We start from the raw sequence: 18,561 nt of genomic DNA on the forward strand, positions 1-18,561 counted from the left end.
ATCCAGACTCGGCTGGCCTCTCGGTTCCCCCGGGCTGTAGGACCACCTGAATGCTGGTCAGAACTCCTCCCAGAGCGATGACCACTCCTCCCAGCAGTCTGTCGAGCTCCTGGTCGCTGTGGACAGCCAACTGCAGGTGCCGAGGGACGATCCTGTCCTTCTATTGTCATGAGCCGTGTTTCCTGCTAGTTCCAGGATCTCAGTGGTCAGGCACTCGAGCACAGCTGGCAGGTAGATGAGAATGCGTCCACAGAACATCCTTTAAACTCACTTGTAATTTGGGGCTGTAGTTGAGATATTATTTGAGCTTTTGAGATGTTAATCAGCTGCTGTTGGTTGTAGAAAACTGCCTTGTTGCCATGGTTACGCATCATAACAAATGTCCAAAACTAAAAAAGTTTCAGTAAAAATCCTTCCAGCTGCACAGCATCTGATACCAGAGGAAACAATCATCCAAAAAATTGTGATTTACATCCAGAAAAAGAGGAATTAAAGTTTCCAAAAGCAAAATCTCAGAATGAAAGTAACAGAGCTGCTCTAACATGCAGCCACCTTGAGCGGCGCAATTCTAGAACACATGTAATGTAGCTGTTTATGTTTTTAATATAATTTTCAAATCATATGTTTTTTTATGATTGTTTACTGTTGTACTGATAAACATCTCCTGGAGGGTAAACTATATCTTGACTGCAAGTATCAAACTGAGAAATCCTTTGTTTTCTACAACTGATCATCCCCAAAATGTCCCCCGGCCGCTTTCAATAGCTGCCCACTGCACCACCTGGTGGTGGATGGGTTAAATGCAGAGACTAATTTTGCCATTGTATGGAAAACATACAGTGCTGACATTGTGATGACATTATTATTATTATTATTATTATTATAGTGGTTGGTCATTAATTATGATGAAGTTTAACAACTTCTCTGTAAACATTAGAGCTCCGTGGTTTCAGCGATGTGTTTTTCTTGTTCAATCCGAAGCAGGCAGTCTGATTTCAGTCAGCCCCGCTCAGTCTGTCCCTCCTCAGAGACGGCAGACTGAGCGGGGCAGATTGGACGCGGCTGGCCGGGGTCGAGTCGCCTGTTTTGGGTTGAGCAAAGAGCAGCGCCCCGCTGAAGCCACGGAGCTCAAATGTCCAACGTAAAACTAACTTTACCGCAATTTAATGTGGCGCTATGGCTCTGCAGACAGTGCACGTTGCTGTCTTGTTTTGTGGTGTTTAGTGTAAAATACTTCCACACAGTGGACATGTTTAGATGAAAAGTTTGTTAGCTGTTAGCCACAGTGATGCTAACTCAGTCCTCACGTTGTAGCTGGCTGCAAACTATGAACTGGATTTCCTGAATGTGAGGCGGGTCTTATTACTCTGGGTTCATGAGACACGCCGCCATTCAGGAAATCCATTCCATAGTTTGAAGCCAACATGCATCATGGATCGAAAATATCGGCAGGTGGATCGGAAAAATCTGATACGTAATTTATGCTGGTATCGGAGGCCGATACTGATACTGGATCGGATTGGCCCCATCCCTAAAAATCACCAATGACATCAGTTTATATTTATAATGTTCTTTTAAATGCTTTGTGTGTGATTTATAAGTGTATTAAGGGCTGGATCACAGTTGTTTAGTATAGCCTACACCGCAGTCAGGTGCGCCTCCTCTTCCTTCTCCCTGCTCTGCACCGCGGAACAACAAGCGCTGCTCTGAGTTTTTGGCCACACAGAAAAAAGCTGCCTAATATTTAGCACTTTGTCACAGGCTTAGAAAAGAGTTGCTCTCAATCCTCTTGCTCAATCCAGAAAAGTGTCCTGGTCGCTCCGACATCGCTTCACACACTCTGACTGCATGACAAAAAGTTTTATGAGCCAAGCTCATTGTCTCTTTGTTGCAGTTCATATACCTCTTTCAGTGATTCACATATCACACTGTTCACAAAAGTGCAAGAACTTACGCGTAGTGCAAAATGTTAATTATATTTTTGTGTTTTTTAATAAAATTACCCATGACAGATTTTTTTTAAGGGCAGAAGCAGAAATGCGAAGCGACAGCTCTGAAGTGACATTAGGATGCTCAAAATGAGTGTTTATGTAATTATTTTCATTTTACATATCCAATATAGGTTTTATTTGTTCAAGGCGGTCAAATTTGTTCATAAATTTATTATTACCGGTATTAGGCCTGAGAGTTACTGGATCCAAGAAAACGGGTACCGGAATGCACCCTTCAAAATAAGCGAGTTCCCAGATCTTGTTCTGGCAGGATCCAGCACAAATTAAGCTCTGGACATACTGTACTGGTATTTAAACACATATTTACTGTACATGGAAAGATGTCACACAGGAAGAATTTTAAAACTTTTATTAAAAATATGTACCAGACTTTGCTTTAAATAAAAATTTGACGACTTCTGATCAGCGGAGCCCACGTGTCCCGGAGTAGAACAGCCGGTAAATGTATAGTTTTCTGAAAAATGCCTTTAACATGTCAAAAAAAAAAAAGTACCAGTAGTTGACCAAAAGTCACTCATTGCTATGTTCTTCTTCCTCCTGCACTAAAGTCCTCTTCGAGGCTCAGAAAAACGTCAACCACTGCCTCCGTCTCGCTCTCGGCAGCTGTTTCCTCATTAGACAGCCAGCTCGATCGCTTTTAACCTGAAAGCTGCATCATAAAAAATTATCTGTGCGTTTTCCATTATCGCTGCAGATGAGCAGGTCTGTGCACGAGGCACTAAATACTGCAACGTTCTGAAGACATTAATTCACGCCTATAATTGGGAATGGGTCCTGGAGAGTACGTCAATGGTCTTTCAGGTTAGACTTCTGGTCACATAATGACAGAGTGGGTGGAGTTACGGTAGGAAAATGTAAACCCCGAGCGAGAGGTTTGGTACGTGTGATTACCCGAGACATTCACTCTGTGTCACAAAAACCTGCCCCCAGGAGGGGTGGGCCCGAGCAGCAGTGAGAGCCCAGCTCTGTCAAAGGGAAATGTTATTCAGTGGCAGGAAGCTGCTGAGAAACAGCAGGAAGTCTGACAAAATAAAATATAAAAATAAAAGTTATTAAAATTATTACAAAAACACACAAATTAGCTACTCTACTGTGTAATCCGTGTAATGCCATTAAGGTAGTCACCCAGCTAACATTAAAGTCAGTGGGTGGAATCAATAAACACATTGATTCTTCAAAGGAAATGTTTATATAGTAGAGAGGACAGCTTGGCCGGCCAACTTTGGGCACCCCTGTTCTAAACAATGTTTTTAAACTCAACGCTCTAAGAGACAGAATGCCATGATTTCCCTCTCTGCCTCCTCTGCTCTCAGCCACCTGCAAGCGCTCTCGGCCACGCCCACTTCTCCGCTCTGCACGCAGATGAGCTGCAGGAGGAAGTTGATCCTGCAGCAGTAAGGGCTGCACAGAGGTGCAGCAGGTGCTAAATCATTAAAAATAATGAACTTTAAATAAAAATTCCATGCAGATTGTGCGGCTCATCCATCAATCAGCCAGTTGTGTCATGTCCAATCTTATTTTCAACAACTGCGATAGAGCGAATCCGCGATAAGCGAACCGCGAAGTAGCGAGGGACTACTGTATCAGTACTTGCACCAGTAATTGGTATGAGCAAGTACACAAGTGTAAGTACTTGTACAAGGTTTGAAAACATGTGGTACTGGTGCATGTCTACTGGAACCCAAAGTGAAGTCTGCCCAGAACCCACCTGGAACACAGAGATATGCAGCTGGCTCCTCTGCAGACTGGCCTGAGCAGCTTCCAGGTTGATGTCCAACCTCCTCAGCAGGTCAAGCTTCTTCCAGGCTGTGTCGTAGGAGGACGCCAGCACCGTGGCTCTGTTCATCAGCAGCTGAGACACCTGGCCCGACGCCAGGCTCTGCTCCACAGCCTTCTTACACAGCTCATCCAGAGAGACCTGACAGAAACAGATCGGATCAGAACACCGGCGGTGTATCAGTGCTTCTACATCTGCATGGAACGGTGAGCACACACACCTTGATCTCTGCACCAAAGTCCTTCACCTCCACCTGAGCCACAACGTCCAGGCCGAGGGCAGAGAGGGTGCTGCAGAGGGCCAGGCCCAGGGCTTGGCCCGGCAGGCCCATCAGCATCAGGCGTACAAACTCAGCTGTAAAGGCCTTGATGGGATGGGTCATCTGCTCCTCACTGATCACCAACAGACCGGATCCTGCTGCACTGGACCGGCGAAACAGAGGCTTTCCTACACCACCAGGTCCGTTTATAGGTAGCAGATCCTCAGCTGGAGGACAAGTCCCTGAAGACATTTAGCAGACATTTGTCAAAAACTGACAAAACCTTTATTACAAAAAACAACTCATGCTGACTTCAGTGTTGTGAATCTGAGACACTGAAGCGTGAAGATTTAGCTCAACATGAGATGTTTGGGTGACAGACACATGAAAAACACCTTTGAGTGCTGGGCACAAATACAAGCTGTGGTCTTAGAAACCACGTGTAAAACTGATGCGTGTTTGTGAGGAGCTCTTACCAGTTAGAGTCTGAGCAAAAGAAGAACACACTCTGAAGAAATCCCTGATGGTTTGAAGTCTCTTGAGGAAAAACACCTCCTCCATGAGCTGGCGCTGATTTGGGCTGTCAAACACATTGAGCTGTGTGGCCCGAGCCTCTTTCAGAACATCTACCTTCCTCCAGGCTGATGGCACCTCCAGAGAGCTCAGCTGGAGATGATAAAGAGCAGAGAAACTGGACTGAGACGAGGCTCACTTTGAAATACCACAAAATGGGAACTTGTATTTACCCAGGAACTCATACAGACTAGCTCTACAGAAACAGAACTGATGCATGCTCAATAATCCAGACAGAAACATCTAACAAAGTCCAGTCAGGTCCTTTGGACGGTCCAGAGGACGGACGGACAGATGGTCCGTCCATCCATTATCTTCTGCTTGTTCCAAAGTCGGGTTGTGAAGGCAGCAGCTTGAGCAGAGAGGTCCAGACACCTCTCTCCACAGACATCTCTTGCAGCTCTTCTGGGAGGACTCCAAGGCGTTCCCAGGACAAATGAGACATGTAGTCTCTCCAGCGTGTCCTGGGTCTTCCCCGGGGTCTCCTCCCAGTCGGACAAGCCTGAACCACCTCAACTGGCTCCTCTGGAGTCACTTGAGGCTCCAGCTGCTCTGGAGCCAGCTGTTGAGCCAGCTTCTACTCCGAGTCTCTCCTGATAACTGAACTTCTCACCCTGTCTCTCAGGGAGAGTCCAGCTACCCTGCAGAGGAAACTCATTTCAACCTCCTGTTTCCACAATCTCATTCTCTCAGTCTCTATCCAGAGCTCATGACCAGAGGTGAGGGGAGGAACGTAGGCTGACCAGTAAACAGAGAGCTTTGCCTTACAGCTCAGCTCCCTCTTCACCACAATGGACTGGCACACAGTCCACAATACTGCAGACGATGCACCAATCCGTCTGACAATCTCACGCCCCATTCTTCCCTTACTTGTGAGCAAAATCCCGAGATACCTGAACCCCTCCACTGGAGGCAGAACCTCGCCCTCGACTTGAAAAGAACAATTCACCCTTGTCCGACGGAGGAAAAGCCCTCCTTCTCAGTCAAGGACCTGACTTAACTTTGTTAAATCTGAATATATGCACACGTTCAGTTTGTGAGAATGATCTGTGTTTATTTTACTACAATATATGGACAGGGCTTGTCTTACAGTCATGTTTTGACCTTTTTCACTCTAGAAAGTTCTGATGTTTGAAAGTTTTATTGTGATATTTTAATCTCTGGAGATCTTGTTATTTTCCCAGTGAAAGATTTACGAAGTACATGGAGCCGGTATTTGACTGACTGCTAATGTTTGCATCTGCTCCGTTGTGTTTTAACAGCCCAAGTCCTTTCTCTGCGCTGTGACAAGACCGTCCATGATGGCATGCTCGCATTTATGATTGAAATGGGAGCAACTGTGACCACACATCCCACAGACAAAAAAGGCCTCAGAAAATTGTTCAAACTAGTATAATAGAAGAGTAAAATATGTATTTTAAAGACCTGTTAAAGTATTCATGCGTTTTACATTTTAGGATTAAATCACTAACATCTATTTAAACATGTTAACCTTGTCAGTGAGTTGTCCAAAGGCAGTCTCCAGTTGGGTGAACATCCCGTCAAAAGCCACCAGCAACATTTGACCAGCGGACATCTTTGGTGTCTCCTGGCCGTCTTCATCCAGACTGTGAGGCTGGATCAGCTCTGAGTAATGAGCACGCAACATCCTGAACACAACAAACAAACTCAAGTGAAGGCTTAGCACGCCATAATTAATGCACATCACCCGCTGCCTTCATGTCACTTTTTTATACTTTAATTTGTATTGATTTTTGCAAAGACAGACGCACAAAAGAAGTAAATAAATAACATTAAACATCAGTCTGGATTTTCTTCTGACAGCATTTAACAATCATACATTCATTAATCATTCAGCTGTATTTCCATTGTTGTGTGTGCCACTTTGGAATAGGGTCCATTGTCTCCACTGTTTGTCATACCTAATCCTTTCAATCTAAAACTGTCATTTCCTCCACAGTCCTGATCCACTCTTCTTGGTTAGACGTGTCTGGCTTCAAACATATTTTTGTTATTGCCTTTTTACTCGCGGCCAGGATTACCTTTGTCAGAAACATATCTTCTTTCTTCACTACATCTGTTATATTCTCCAAATACATCATCACTAGACATGTATTTGGAATTGTACAACTCAGAATTTTAGACAATGTCGATCCTACTTGTTCCCAATATCCAGATATTTTTGTACAACTCCAAAATATATGCAAGTGACTGGCATCTACTTCTCCACATAATTGCCAACATTTTTGTTTACTTTTGATTTTAGGTGTTATGAAAAACCTTGTTAGATTTTTCCAACAAATTCCCTCCATGAGAGTGAATTTGTTGTGCTTTGCTGTACTTCACACATTTGGAACCATTCTTCATCTAGTATGTTAATCTTAAGTTCTGTTTCCAATTTCTTTTTTAGATCCAGTAATCCTTCGCTACTTTGCGGTTCGTTTATCGTGGATTCCCTATATCGCGGTTTTTCAAAATAAGATTGGACATGACACAATTGGATGATTGATGGATGAGCCATGGGTTGTTTATTTAAAATCAATTATTTTAAATGATTTTGCATCATGTGTGCAGCTCAGAAGTGCAGGGGGAAGCTCCCTCCTGCAGCTGATCAGCTGATCTCCTTCTCTGCCACACATTTCTCCTGCTGCTGCAGCTTTGTGAAGGGTTAACCCTTTGCTGTCCAAATGCATCGATGGACGTTTGTCTTCCAACTTAAAATTCAAAGTATGTCACATCGTAAAATCATCATAATCACAAAACATAAAATAGTTAAGTTATTTTTAATTATTTTAGAACTTCTACATTCAGTTGTTTCAGTGTCATTGATCAAGAAATACATTTCTGCTCCATGCTGTAGAGCTGTGTGAAGTGTTAACCTTTTGCTGTCATGCTGCACTTATCTTCTCTACAATTTAAATTTAAATTCTGCAACATTCGATTGTTTATTTGTTTATTTAAAATGTTGTAGTATCTAAATTTAAATTGTCTATTTAAGGAGGGATATTGGGAGTAACAGGTGATGAGTGAGTGTGATTGCAGCCTGGTACATGTCATGACAAAGTTTACTGAACTTGGACTACTGTATCCATACTTCGCAGTGCTTCACTTATCGCAGGTGGGCGTGGTCCCAAACACCTGCGATAAACGAGGGACCACTATACAGTGTTGTTTCCTCTCTGCATTCCCTCAAGTAATTATGAAATGCTGAGATGGTTTTTACTGTTTTTTGTAAATATCAATCTATCACTACTCCAATGACACTGTAATTTGTGTCAAGTAATTTTGGTTTAATTTGCTCTGTGTAGTAGTAGAAGACAGGCTTTAGGTGAGCTGATTTGCCCTGTTGGCATGCACGCAGCTGGATATCTCATCGACTTGGAAGACTTGATGACATGTCTATCTCTGCTGTCATTTGTGCATTTTAAGGACGCATTTATAATTGGATTTACGAGAACCGGTTCCTGCTTTTTGGATTTGGCTGGTTCCTGGTTTATCTACAATCAAGGAAGTCGTCGGCAGCAAATTTAGACCCGATCATGCTGCTTGTCTTATGATGGCTTGGTTCGTGCCTCGAGCACCCAGACTCAAATGTTTTGCCAGGATGGATCAGATCTCGGGGATTTTTCTCAGGCATGGTCCATTGGTGTGGCCATTTAATTTGGACGTTTTGGAAGCAAGTGGACTGACACAGACTCAAGGTAGATGTCAAAAAAGTTCTGCCTGTTCCCAAAACAATCATGTTTATCTGAATTTGGCTCCCTGACTGGCCTTGACAGGCCATCTCATCTCAATACACCTGGAAGTCTTGTAAACCTGAAGCTCTGCCCCTCCCTCCCCCCACTGAGGAATTTTCATGATTTTTCAGAGGAGCTCAGCTGAATAAACATTCTGTCATCATTTCAGGACTCTTTGGATTTGTCCTTGGCCGTCCTCGGCACCCCGAGTGTGTACAAATATTTCTAGAGGGAACTATTTGAACCGAGTGATTTTATCTGAACTCTGCAGTGCCTCTGTGTGTTGTCTCTGACTGCTCATCGTCCTTGCGTCCCCTCCTTCCTCCCCGCATAAGGTCAGCACCATTATGTTCCAGTGTGCAAGATTTTTTTCATTATCACGCTGGTAAACTTCAACCAGAGATTAAGAGCGTGTTATGAATTATTTTTTGTCTCCAAACCTTATGTGTTATTTTTCACCACTTTTTATTGCATGTTCAAACAGATCTCACTTGTAAATGAGTCTTCGAGGCTCAATGTGACTTATCTGTTTAAATAAAGGTTGAATGAAAATGACCTTACATTGTTCATCTGTTCCTGCCAAACCCAGCCGGTCGAAGCAGATGACGGCTTGCCCTGAGCCTGGTTCTGCTAAAGGTTTATTCCTCATGAGGGAGTTTTTCCTTTCCACTGTCACCTTCATGCTTGCTCAAGATCAGAGTACTGTGATGGAGTTAAACTTAAAGATGGCTGCTCCTCAGATAAATAATAGGTGCTTGCCATGCATTTGCATGACAAGCACCTATTATTCTACACCTCGGAAGTATGTCTACATTTCTATCTCCGTTAATAATAATAATAATAATAATAATAATGTCATCACAATGTCAGCACTGTATGTTTCCATACAATGGCAAAATTAGTCTCTGCATTTAACCCATCCACCACCAGGTGGTGCAGTGGGCAGCTATTGAAAGCGCCCGGGGGGCATTTTGGGGATGAGGTGTGCTGCCCAGAGATGCAGCCCGAACCACAATGTCTACCCCCACAAAAGTTGTATCAAAACGACCGGCTTGGCCCCGTGATGTGCACTATTACTTTTATTGGAATTTCAAGTTACCATGGCATCATAATTTGCGAACAAAGATGCAATATTTCATCAACTCCAGGAACTAGTTGGTGACTGCCCAATTATTATCCTACACCTGAAAAGCGCATCTTTTTCAACTTTAATGCGGCCTGAACCGCAACATGGACCCTCACAAAAGTTATATTAAAATGACCGGCCCGGCTCTGGGAAGTGCGCAATTACTTTTTATTGGCATTTGCAATTACCATGGCAACATATTTTGCTAACAAAGATGTCAAATTTCCCATAGGAAATGAATAGGCGAAAGCTCTTCACAGAAACTGAGTAACGTATGGAGCCATTTTGGTTCAACATGCAAGGAAGGCAGTGCAATGCCTTGCGAAACATGCGTGCATCCTCCATGCAATGCATGGAAGGCACCTATTATTACCTATTATTATTATCAATTAGTAATAATAATAATTAACATTAATAATTATTAATATTAACATAAATTATTAATAACAAATGTATAACTGTTATTGATAATTCATATTAATTAATTTATTAATATTGATAATTGTTAATATTAATATTTAATAATAATAGTTTAATTATAAATAGGCAGTCTTGATTCTACTGTCCTGCATGTCAGTTAACTTACTCTTCTTTCAACTTTTACACGGCCCAAACTACAACGTGTACCCCGTCAAATGTTATATCAAAACGACCGGCTCGGCCCTGTGATGTGTGCTATTACTTTTATTGACAATCTGAGTTACCATAGTGACATATTTTGCTAACAAAGAAGTCACAAATCCCAATAGGAAATAAATGCGAGAACACTCCTCACACTAACTGCTGCAGTCAAGTCACAAGATTTAGAGCATGAAGAAAACATACTCACTGCTGGATTTATTTGAAACTCACAGAAAGTAATCATCAGCTGTATCTCTAGAACTGATTAACGTTTGGAGCCATTTGATTCAAGATGGCTACCTCAGCTGCCTCAGCAAACACAAAATTGACTATAACTCAGTCATTTTTGGATATATTTAGCTGAAACTTGGTACAATGGTAGCTTAGGGTGATCCCAAACCCATTACTGTCAAATAATTTTTGTAATCGGCAGCAGCCTGGCAGTCCCCGTCAATTTTCTCCAGGAACCTTCCAGTGTTAAATTATTATTTTTATATATGAATGTTTCTGTTCTGTACCCAGGGACGACTTCTGTTGTGACTTGGCACTATACAAACAAACTAAATTGAATAGTGTGACGGAGTGAAGTAATGACATCTGGTCTGTGCGACCACTCAGTCGCAGAACAAAACAACAAACAGATTTATTACCATGGGAAGATTGATGATCCCCTCCCTGGGCTGCCACCTTACCGTGGTGGAGGGGTTTGAGTGTCCCAATGATCCTAGGAGCTATGCTGTCAGGGGCTTTATGCCCCTAGTAGGGTCACCCATGGCAGACAGGTCCTAAGTGAGGGACCAGACAAAGTGCAGCCCAAAGACCCCAATGATGAGAAACACAAATGGACCTAGTGTTCCCTTGCCCGGACGTGGGTCACCGGGACCCCACTCTGGAGCCAGGCCTGGAGGTGGGGCACGCGGGCGAGCGCCTGGTGGCCGGGCTTTTACCCACGGAGCTCGGCCGGGCACAGCCCGAAGAGGAGACGTGGGTCCCCCTTCCCATGGGCTCACCACCTGTGGGAGGGGCCAAAGGGGTCGGGTGCAATGTGGGATGGGTGGTGGCCGAGGGCGGGGACCCTGGCGGTCTGATCCTCGGCTACAGAAGCTGGTTATTGGGACGTGGAATGTCACCTCACTGGTGGGGAAGGAGCCTGAGCTGGTGTGTGAGGCTGAGAGGTTCCGGCTAGAAATAGTCGGACTCACCTCTACGCATGGCTCGGGCTCTGGAACCAATTTCCTTGAGAGGGGCTGGACACTCTTCCACTCTGGAGTTGCCCCTGGTGAGAGGCGCCGAGCAGGCGTGGGCGTACTTATTGCCCCCCAACTTGGTGCATGAGTATTGGGGTTCACCCCGGTGAATGAGAGGGTGGCCTCCCTCCGCCTACGTGTGGGGGGACGGGTTCTGACTGTCGTTTGTGCTTATGCACCAAACGGCAGTTCAGATTATCCACCCTTTCTGGAGTCCTTGGAGGGGGTACTGGAAAGTGCACCTTCTGGGGACTCCCTTGTTCTGCTGGGGGACTTCAATGCTCATGTGGGCAATGACAGTGAGACCTGGAGGGGTGTGGTTGGGAGGAACGGCCCCCCTGATCTGAACCAGAGTGGTGTTCTGTTGTTGGACTTCTGTGCTCGTCATGGATTGTCAATAACGAACACCTTGTTCAGGCATAAGGGTGTCCATATGTGCTCTTGGCACCAGGACACCCTAGGTCGCAGTTCGATGATCGACTTTGTCATCGTCTCATCTGATCTGCGGCCACATGTCTTGGACACTCGGGTGAAGAGAGGGGCGGAGCTGTCAACTGATCACTACCTGGTGGTGAGTTGGCTCCAATGGTGGGGGAGGATGCCGGTCAGACCTGGCAGACCCAAACGTATTGTGAGGGTTTGCTGGGAATGTCTGGCAGAGTCTCCTGTGAGACGGAGTTTCAACTCCCACCGCCGGGAGAACTTTGAACATGTTCCGAGGGAGGTGGGGGACATTGAGTCTGAGTGGACCATGTTTCGTGCCTCTATTGTCGAGGCGGCTTACCAGAGCTGCGGCCGCAAGGTTGTCAGTGCCTGTCGCGGCGGCAACCCTCGAACCCGATGGTGGACACAGTCGGTGAGGGATGCTGTCAGGCTAAAGGAGGAGTCCTATCGGGCCTTTTTGGCCTGTGGGACCCCGGAAGCAGCTGATGGGTACCGGCAGTCCAAGCGACATGCGGCTCGGGTGGTTGCTGAGGCAAAAACTCGGGCATGGGAGGAGTTCGGAGAGGCCATGGAGAACGACTTCCGCACGGCTTCGAGATGATTCTGGTCCACCATCCGGCGTCTCGGGGGGGAAGCGGTACGCCACCAACACTGTTTATGGTGGGAGTGGTGTGCTGCTGACCTCAACTCGGGATGTTGTGGGTCGGTGGGCGGAATACTTTGAAGACCTCCTCAATCCCACCGGCACGTCTTCCACTGAGGAAGCGGAGCCTGGGGACTCTGGGTCGGGCCCTCCAATCTCTGGTGCTGAGGTCACCGAGGTGGTTAAAAAGCTCCTCGGTGGCAGGGCCCTAGGGGTGGATGAGATTCGCCCAGAGTTCCTTAAGGCTCTGGATGTTGTAGGGTTGTGTTGGCTTACGCGACTCTGCAATATTGCGTGGACATCGGGGGAAGTTCCCCTGGATTGGCAGACCGGGGTGGTGGTCCACCTATTCAAAAAGGGGGACCGTAGAGTGTGTTCCAACTACAGGGGAATCACGCTCTTAAGCCTCCCTGGTAAGGTCTATTCGGGGGTTCTGGAGAGGAGGGTCCGTCGGATAGTCGAACCTCGGATTCAGGAGGAACAGTGCGGTTTTCGTCCTGGCCGTGGAACACTGGACCAGCTCTACACTCTCAGCAGGGTCCTGGAGGGTGCGTGGGAGTTTGCCCAACCAGTCTACATGTGCTTTGTGGACTTGGAGAAGGCGTTCAACCGTGTCCCTCGGGGGACCCTGTGGGGTGTACTCTGGGAGTATGGGGTACCGGGCCCTTTGATACAGGCTGTTAGGTCCCTGTATGACCGGTGTCAGAGCCTGGTCCGCATCGCCGGCAGTAAGTCGGGCTTGTTCCCGGTGAGAGTTGGACTCCGCCAAGGTTGCCCTTTTTTACCGATTCTGTTCATAACTTTTATGGACAGAATTTCTAGGCACAGCCAAGGTGTTGAGGGGATCCGTTTTGGTGGCCTTAGGATTGCGTCTCTGCTTTTTGCAGATGATGTGGTCTTATTGGCTTCATCGGATCGTGATCTACAGCTTTCGCTGGAGCGGTTCGCAGCCGAATGCGATGCGGCCGGGATGAAGATCAGTTCCTCCAAATCCGAGGCCATGGTCTTGAGCCGGAAAAGGGTAGAGTGCCCTCTCTGGGTCAGGGAGGAGGTCCTACCCCAAGTGGAGGAGTTCAAGTATCTTGGGGTCTTGTTCACAAATGAGGGAAAAATGGAGCGTGAGATCGATAGGCGGATAGGTGCAGCGTCTGCAGTGAAGCGGGCGCTGTACAGGTCTGTCATGGTGAAGAGAGAGCTGAGTCAAAAGGCGAAGCTCTCAATTTACCGATCGATCTACGTTCCCACCCTCATCTATGGTCACGAGCTTTGGGTTGTGACCGAAAGAATGAGATCTCGGATACAAGCGGCCGAAATGAGTTTTCTCCGCAGGGTGTCTGGGCTCTCCCTTAGAGACAGGGTGAGAAGCTCGATCATCCGGGAGGGACTCGGAGTAGAGCCGCTGCTTCTCCATGTCGAGAGGAGCCAGTTGAGGTGGCTTGGGCATCTGTTTAGGATGCCTTCTGGACGCCTCCCTGGTGAGGTGTTCCGGACACGTCCCACCGGAAGGAGGCCCAGAGGAAGACCCAGGACACGCTGGAGGGACTATGTTTCTCGGCTGGCCTGGGAACGCCTCGGGATTCCCCCGGAAGAGCTGGCCCAAGTGGCTGGGGAGAGGGAAGTCTGGGCCTCCCTACTTAGGCTGCTACCCCCGCGACCCGACCCCGGATAAGCGGAAGAAAATGGATGGATGGATGGATGGATGGATGGATGGGAAGATTGATGATCACACACAGCAAATTGGTTAAATGTACTTAACCCAAAATAATTCCTAAAGTAGAAAAATCCATCACGCTTTGAAAAAGTTACAAGGGAGACATTGGTCATACACTTGTGCTGTACGTCAACACAGCCGAGTCCTGCTGAAAGCATCATTTGATTCTGAAATGCATGCTTCATTTGTAGAAGCTGGCATCTATGCGGGACGTGCTGGCTCCAGAGGTGTTGCAAAAGGTATGCAGTGGTGTTTAAAGTTTGTGAATTCTTTAGAATTTTCTATATTTCTGCATAAATGACCTAAAACATCAGATTTTCACACAAGTCCTAAAAGTAGATAAAGATAACCCAGCTAAACAAATTAGATAAAATATTATACTTGGTCATTTATTTACTGAGGAACATGATCCAATATTACATATTTGTGATGGTAAAATTATGTGAACCTCTAGGATTATCAGTTAATTTTGAAGTTGAAATTAGAGTCAGGTGTTTTCAATCAATAATGATGATCAGGTGTGAGTTTCACCCTGTTTGATTAAAAAAAACAGGGATCTATCAAAGTCTGCTTTTCACAACATGTTTGTGGATGTGTATCATGTTAGGAACAAAGGAGATTTCAGAGGAGCTCAGAAAAAGAGTTGTTGATGCTCATCAGGCTGGAAAAGTTTACAAAACCATCTCTAGAGAGTTTGGACTAAACCAATCCACAGTCAGCCTGATTGTGTACAAATGGAGGACATTCAAGACCATTGTTACCCTCCCCAGGAGCGGTGGACCAACAAAGACCACTCCAAGAACAAAGCGTGGTCGGTGAGGTCACAAAGGACCCCAGTGTAACTTCTAACAACTGAAGGCCTCTCTCACATTAATGTTAAAGTTCATGAGTCCACCATCAGAACACGGAACAACAATGGTGTGCATGGCAGGGTAGAAGGAGAAAGACACTGCTCTCCAAAAAGAACATTGATGCTAGTCTGCAGTTTGCTAAATATCACGTGGACAAACCAGAAGACTGATGGAAGAATGTTTTGTGGACAGACGAGACCAAAATAGAACTTTTTGGTTCAAATGAAAAGTGTTATGTTTGGAGAAAGGAAACTTTATCCCATCTGTGAAACATGGTGGTGGTAGTATCATGGTTTGGGCTTGTTTTGCTGCATCTGGACCAGGACGGATTGCTATCATTGATGGAACAATGAATTCTGAATTATATCAGAGAATTCTAAAGGACAATGTCAGAACGTCTGTCCATGAACAAGAGAAGGTGGGTCCTGCAGCAAGACAATGACACAAAGCACACAAGTGGTTCTACCAAAGAATGGCTCAAGGAAAATAAAGATCATGTTTTGGAATGGCCAAGTCAAAGTCCTGACCTTAATCCAATCCAGATGTTGTGGAAGGACCTGAAACGGCAGTTAATGTAATGGAACCCACCAACATCCAGAGATGAAGCTGTTCTGTACTGAGGAATGGACTCAAAGTCCTACAAGCTGGTGTGCAGGATTGATCAACAGTTAAGAATCATAATCTGAATCAGAATAAGCTTTATTTTCATTGCACCGAGATACAACAAGAATATGTCCGTACAGTCGTCCGAAAGATGGGCGGAGTGCACGTAGCTGCTGCTATATAGCGCAGCCTTCTTATCCTTTTCAGAATACATTTTTTAGATAGAAAAAGGGACAAAGCCATGAGGAGAGGATAGTGGCATTACAAAAAAAGATCTCTTCACACCTTGTCCTAACAGGACACGCTTTAAGACATCAAAAAACTGAGTATACTGGAGGCTTGAGTCAAACAACCTCAGGGTAGAAGCTCTTCCTCAGTCTAGTGGTTCTACACTTAATGCTCCTTAACGTCCTTCCTGAGGGGAGCGGGGCAAACACACCTAGCACCCCACACCCCCCCAAAACCAACATAGGAGGATCTGTGGTGGAAGTGGTCTCCAGCTACAAATACTTGGGTGTGAACCTGAATGACAACCTCAGCTGGAGCAACAACACCACCAGCCTGATGAAGAAAGCTCATCAGAGACTCTACTTCCTCAGACGGCTGAGGCGAGCTGGTCTGGGAAGCTCAGTCCTCACCTCCTTCTACAGGTGTGCAGTGGAGAGCATCCTGTGCTCCAGCATCAACGTGTGGCATGGAGGCTGCACAGCTGCAGAAAGAAAAGCTTTGCAGAGAGTGGTGAAGGCTGCACAGAAGATGTTGGAGTCAGTCTCCCCACCATCACAGACATCTACACCTCCAGATGCAGGAAGAGGGCCACCTGCATCATGAAGGACCCCACTCACCCAGCACACACACTTTTTGCCCCACTCCCCTCAGAAAGGAGGTTAAGGAGAATTAAGTGTAGAACCACTAGACTGAGGAACAGCTTCTACCCTGAGGTTGTTTGACTCAAGCCTCCAGTATACTCGGGCGTATGTCAGTCCGCAGAGGTTCGCGCGTACCGGATTAAATTTGAAGCTGATGCCTGCAGGGCATGTGCGTGCAAAGCTCAATTTTTACGTCCGCGTACTCGGTATTGCACAATAAAATGTCTGGCGACGGACTGTTTTGTATGAAACACCATTGCATTAAATTTCCCTTCTTCATCTCTGATATGGTTTAATGGCCTTTTCTTTTGTTTTTTCGCCAAAAGGCAAGCGATCTATTCCTCCTCCTCCGTTGACTCCATGACTGAAATTGTGAGAAATGAAGGAATTTGTCAAGAGAAAATTAAAATCAGGTCTTGCGTGGTTGTGTGTGTGTGTGTGTGTGTGTTTGTGTGGGGGTCTGGAAATTTCCTGGTGGGCTGGTCTGATGTGGGGGCTGCAAGGCCAGCGCTACCTGTTTTTTTTTTTTTTAGAACTTTTTATTAACAACATACTGTATAAACACAGAACACCACTGAGGCTGGGGCTGCCAGCTCTCGGTTATTTATTTATTTTTTGGCGACCTGTCAATCAATCCAGTAGAAGTGTCAGCAAAAGACCAATCGGTGACCTCAATTTGTTCCAAAGGTAAACGCCCCTTGCCTGCAGAGCTGGTCTGCAGCCGCTCAGGGTGGATGCTCGAGTATGAAGTCTGAACCATCTGCGGACAGTGTGCGTCGAGTCCACGTGGATAAAGGCTAGAGTGAGTATACTGGAGCCTTCATGAATATCTAACCAGGATAATCATCGTGAAAAAAATCACATCATGTTGCTGCTGATCTGTTTCATGTTGCTGCCGATCTGTTTCATGTTGCTGCTGATCTGTTTCATGTTGCTGTGTTCATTCCTGCTCATCTGCTCACACAGACTCATGTTCGTGCTGCTGTTCGGCGTATTGTTTTTATGCTATTAGTGCTTAGCGTATTTTTAGTTGATGTTTTTCTTGGTTCATATCTTGGATCTTATGACTGTTGTTCTTTTACATTTTCTTGTTGTCTGTAACTGGGACCCTGTGTACACAATCTCTTCCACCAGATGTAACACATGTGGTGCGAATGACAAATAAAGAAACTCTGACTTTCTGATATTTATCCAGAAATACAGACAATAATAAAGAGTTCACAAACTTTCAAGCTCCATTGTAATATGAACATAAATTAGTAAGTGTACAATAAGATCCACAGATCTTAAAAATGCATTTTTCAAATGTACAAATGGCACAAGTAGGAAAAGTATTGAATGCAGCATTACCTTTATACTGTATATGTGGAGCGGTAAGAATGTCTCAAAATTCACATTCACAGATAACCTGATCCGTGCACCTGTGTTGACTGATTCATCTGCAGCAGGTGATTTGTGCACATGCACATTACAATTAATATGTGCAGAATATTCCTACTTGTGCAATTTGAATTATGTACATTTGAAAAGCTGCTTATGCATTTGTGAATCTCGTAATTAGATTGTGGATCTTATTGTACAGAAACAAATCTCGTATGCTCGTGTGACTACTTTTGAGACTATCTTCATAACCTAAGGTAGCATTAAGACAGGCAGCCATTTCACAGAAATGTTTTGTTAAACTGCCTACAGACATGCAAAAAGATTAAACTTACCGAAACTTTCTGGATTATCTGCACCTGAGAGAAGCTGTTAATGATAACATTCATAAGGAGAGAAAGTGCACCTGGTGATGTGAAGGTAGTGGTTGTGTCCATCATGATCCAAGCCTGTGGTGGCCTGCAGATTATCAGCCAAGCCTTGCAGGCCGAGTCCGTCTGAGCTGTGCTCCACCAGCTGCTCCAGCTCCGACAGCATGGACTTCAGAGTGGGCTCTCCTTTGATCATACAGCGCAGAGCCTCGGGGAAGATGATCTGCCTGAAGTTGGAGTTCAGTTCCTTAAATAGAAAAAACGGTTTAGGTGTGTCAGACTCTAGCTAAAGATGTGTAGGGGTAAAGGTGTTCTCAGGGGTGGACAGGACATTTTC

The 18,561-nt window shown here is 45.5% G+C and overlaps 1 protein-coding gene across 1 annotated transcript in view; it reads right to left on the minus strand.

Moving 5' to 3' along the window:
• Positions 1-3,949: 3,949 nt before the first annotated feature.
• LOC119421942 (serine/threonine-protein kinase SMG1) overlaps positions 3,950-18,561 on the minus strand; it is a 36,270-nt gene continuing 21,658 nt past the window's right edge. Inside the window, exons 4-7 of the mRNA XM_037689304.1 lie at positions 18,260-18,471; positions 6,114-6,270; positions 4,525-4,714; positions 3,950-4,290 (exon numbers count right to left, since the gene is read on the minus strand). Coding sequence (XP_037545232.1) covers positions 3,950-4,290; positions 4,525-4,714; positions 6,114-6,270; positions 18,260-18,471 — 900 coding nt within the window. The remainder of the gene's footprint in view (positions 4,291-4,524; positions 4,715-6,113; positions 6,271-18,259; positions 18,472-18,561) is intronic.

Source organism: Nematolebias whitei, chromosome 15 (assembly GCF_014905685.2).
Source record: "Nematolebias whitei isolate Nwh7 chromosome 15, NemWhi1, whole genome shotgun sequence".
Classification (NCBI taxonomy): domain Eukaryota; kingdom Metazoa; phylum Chordata; class Actinopteri; order Cyprinodontiformes; family Rivulidae; genus Nematolebias; species Nematolebias whitei.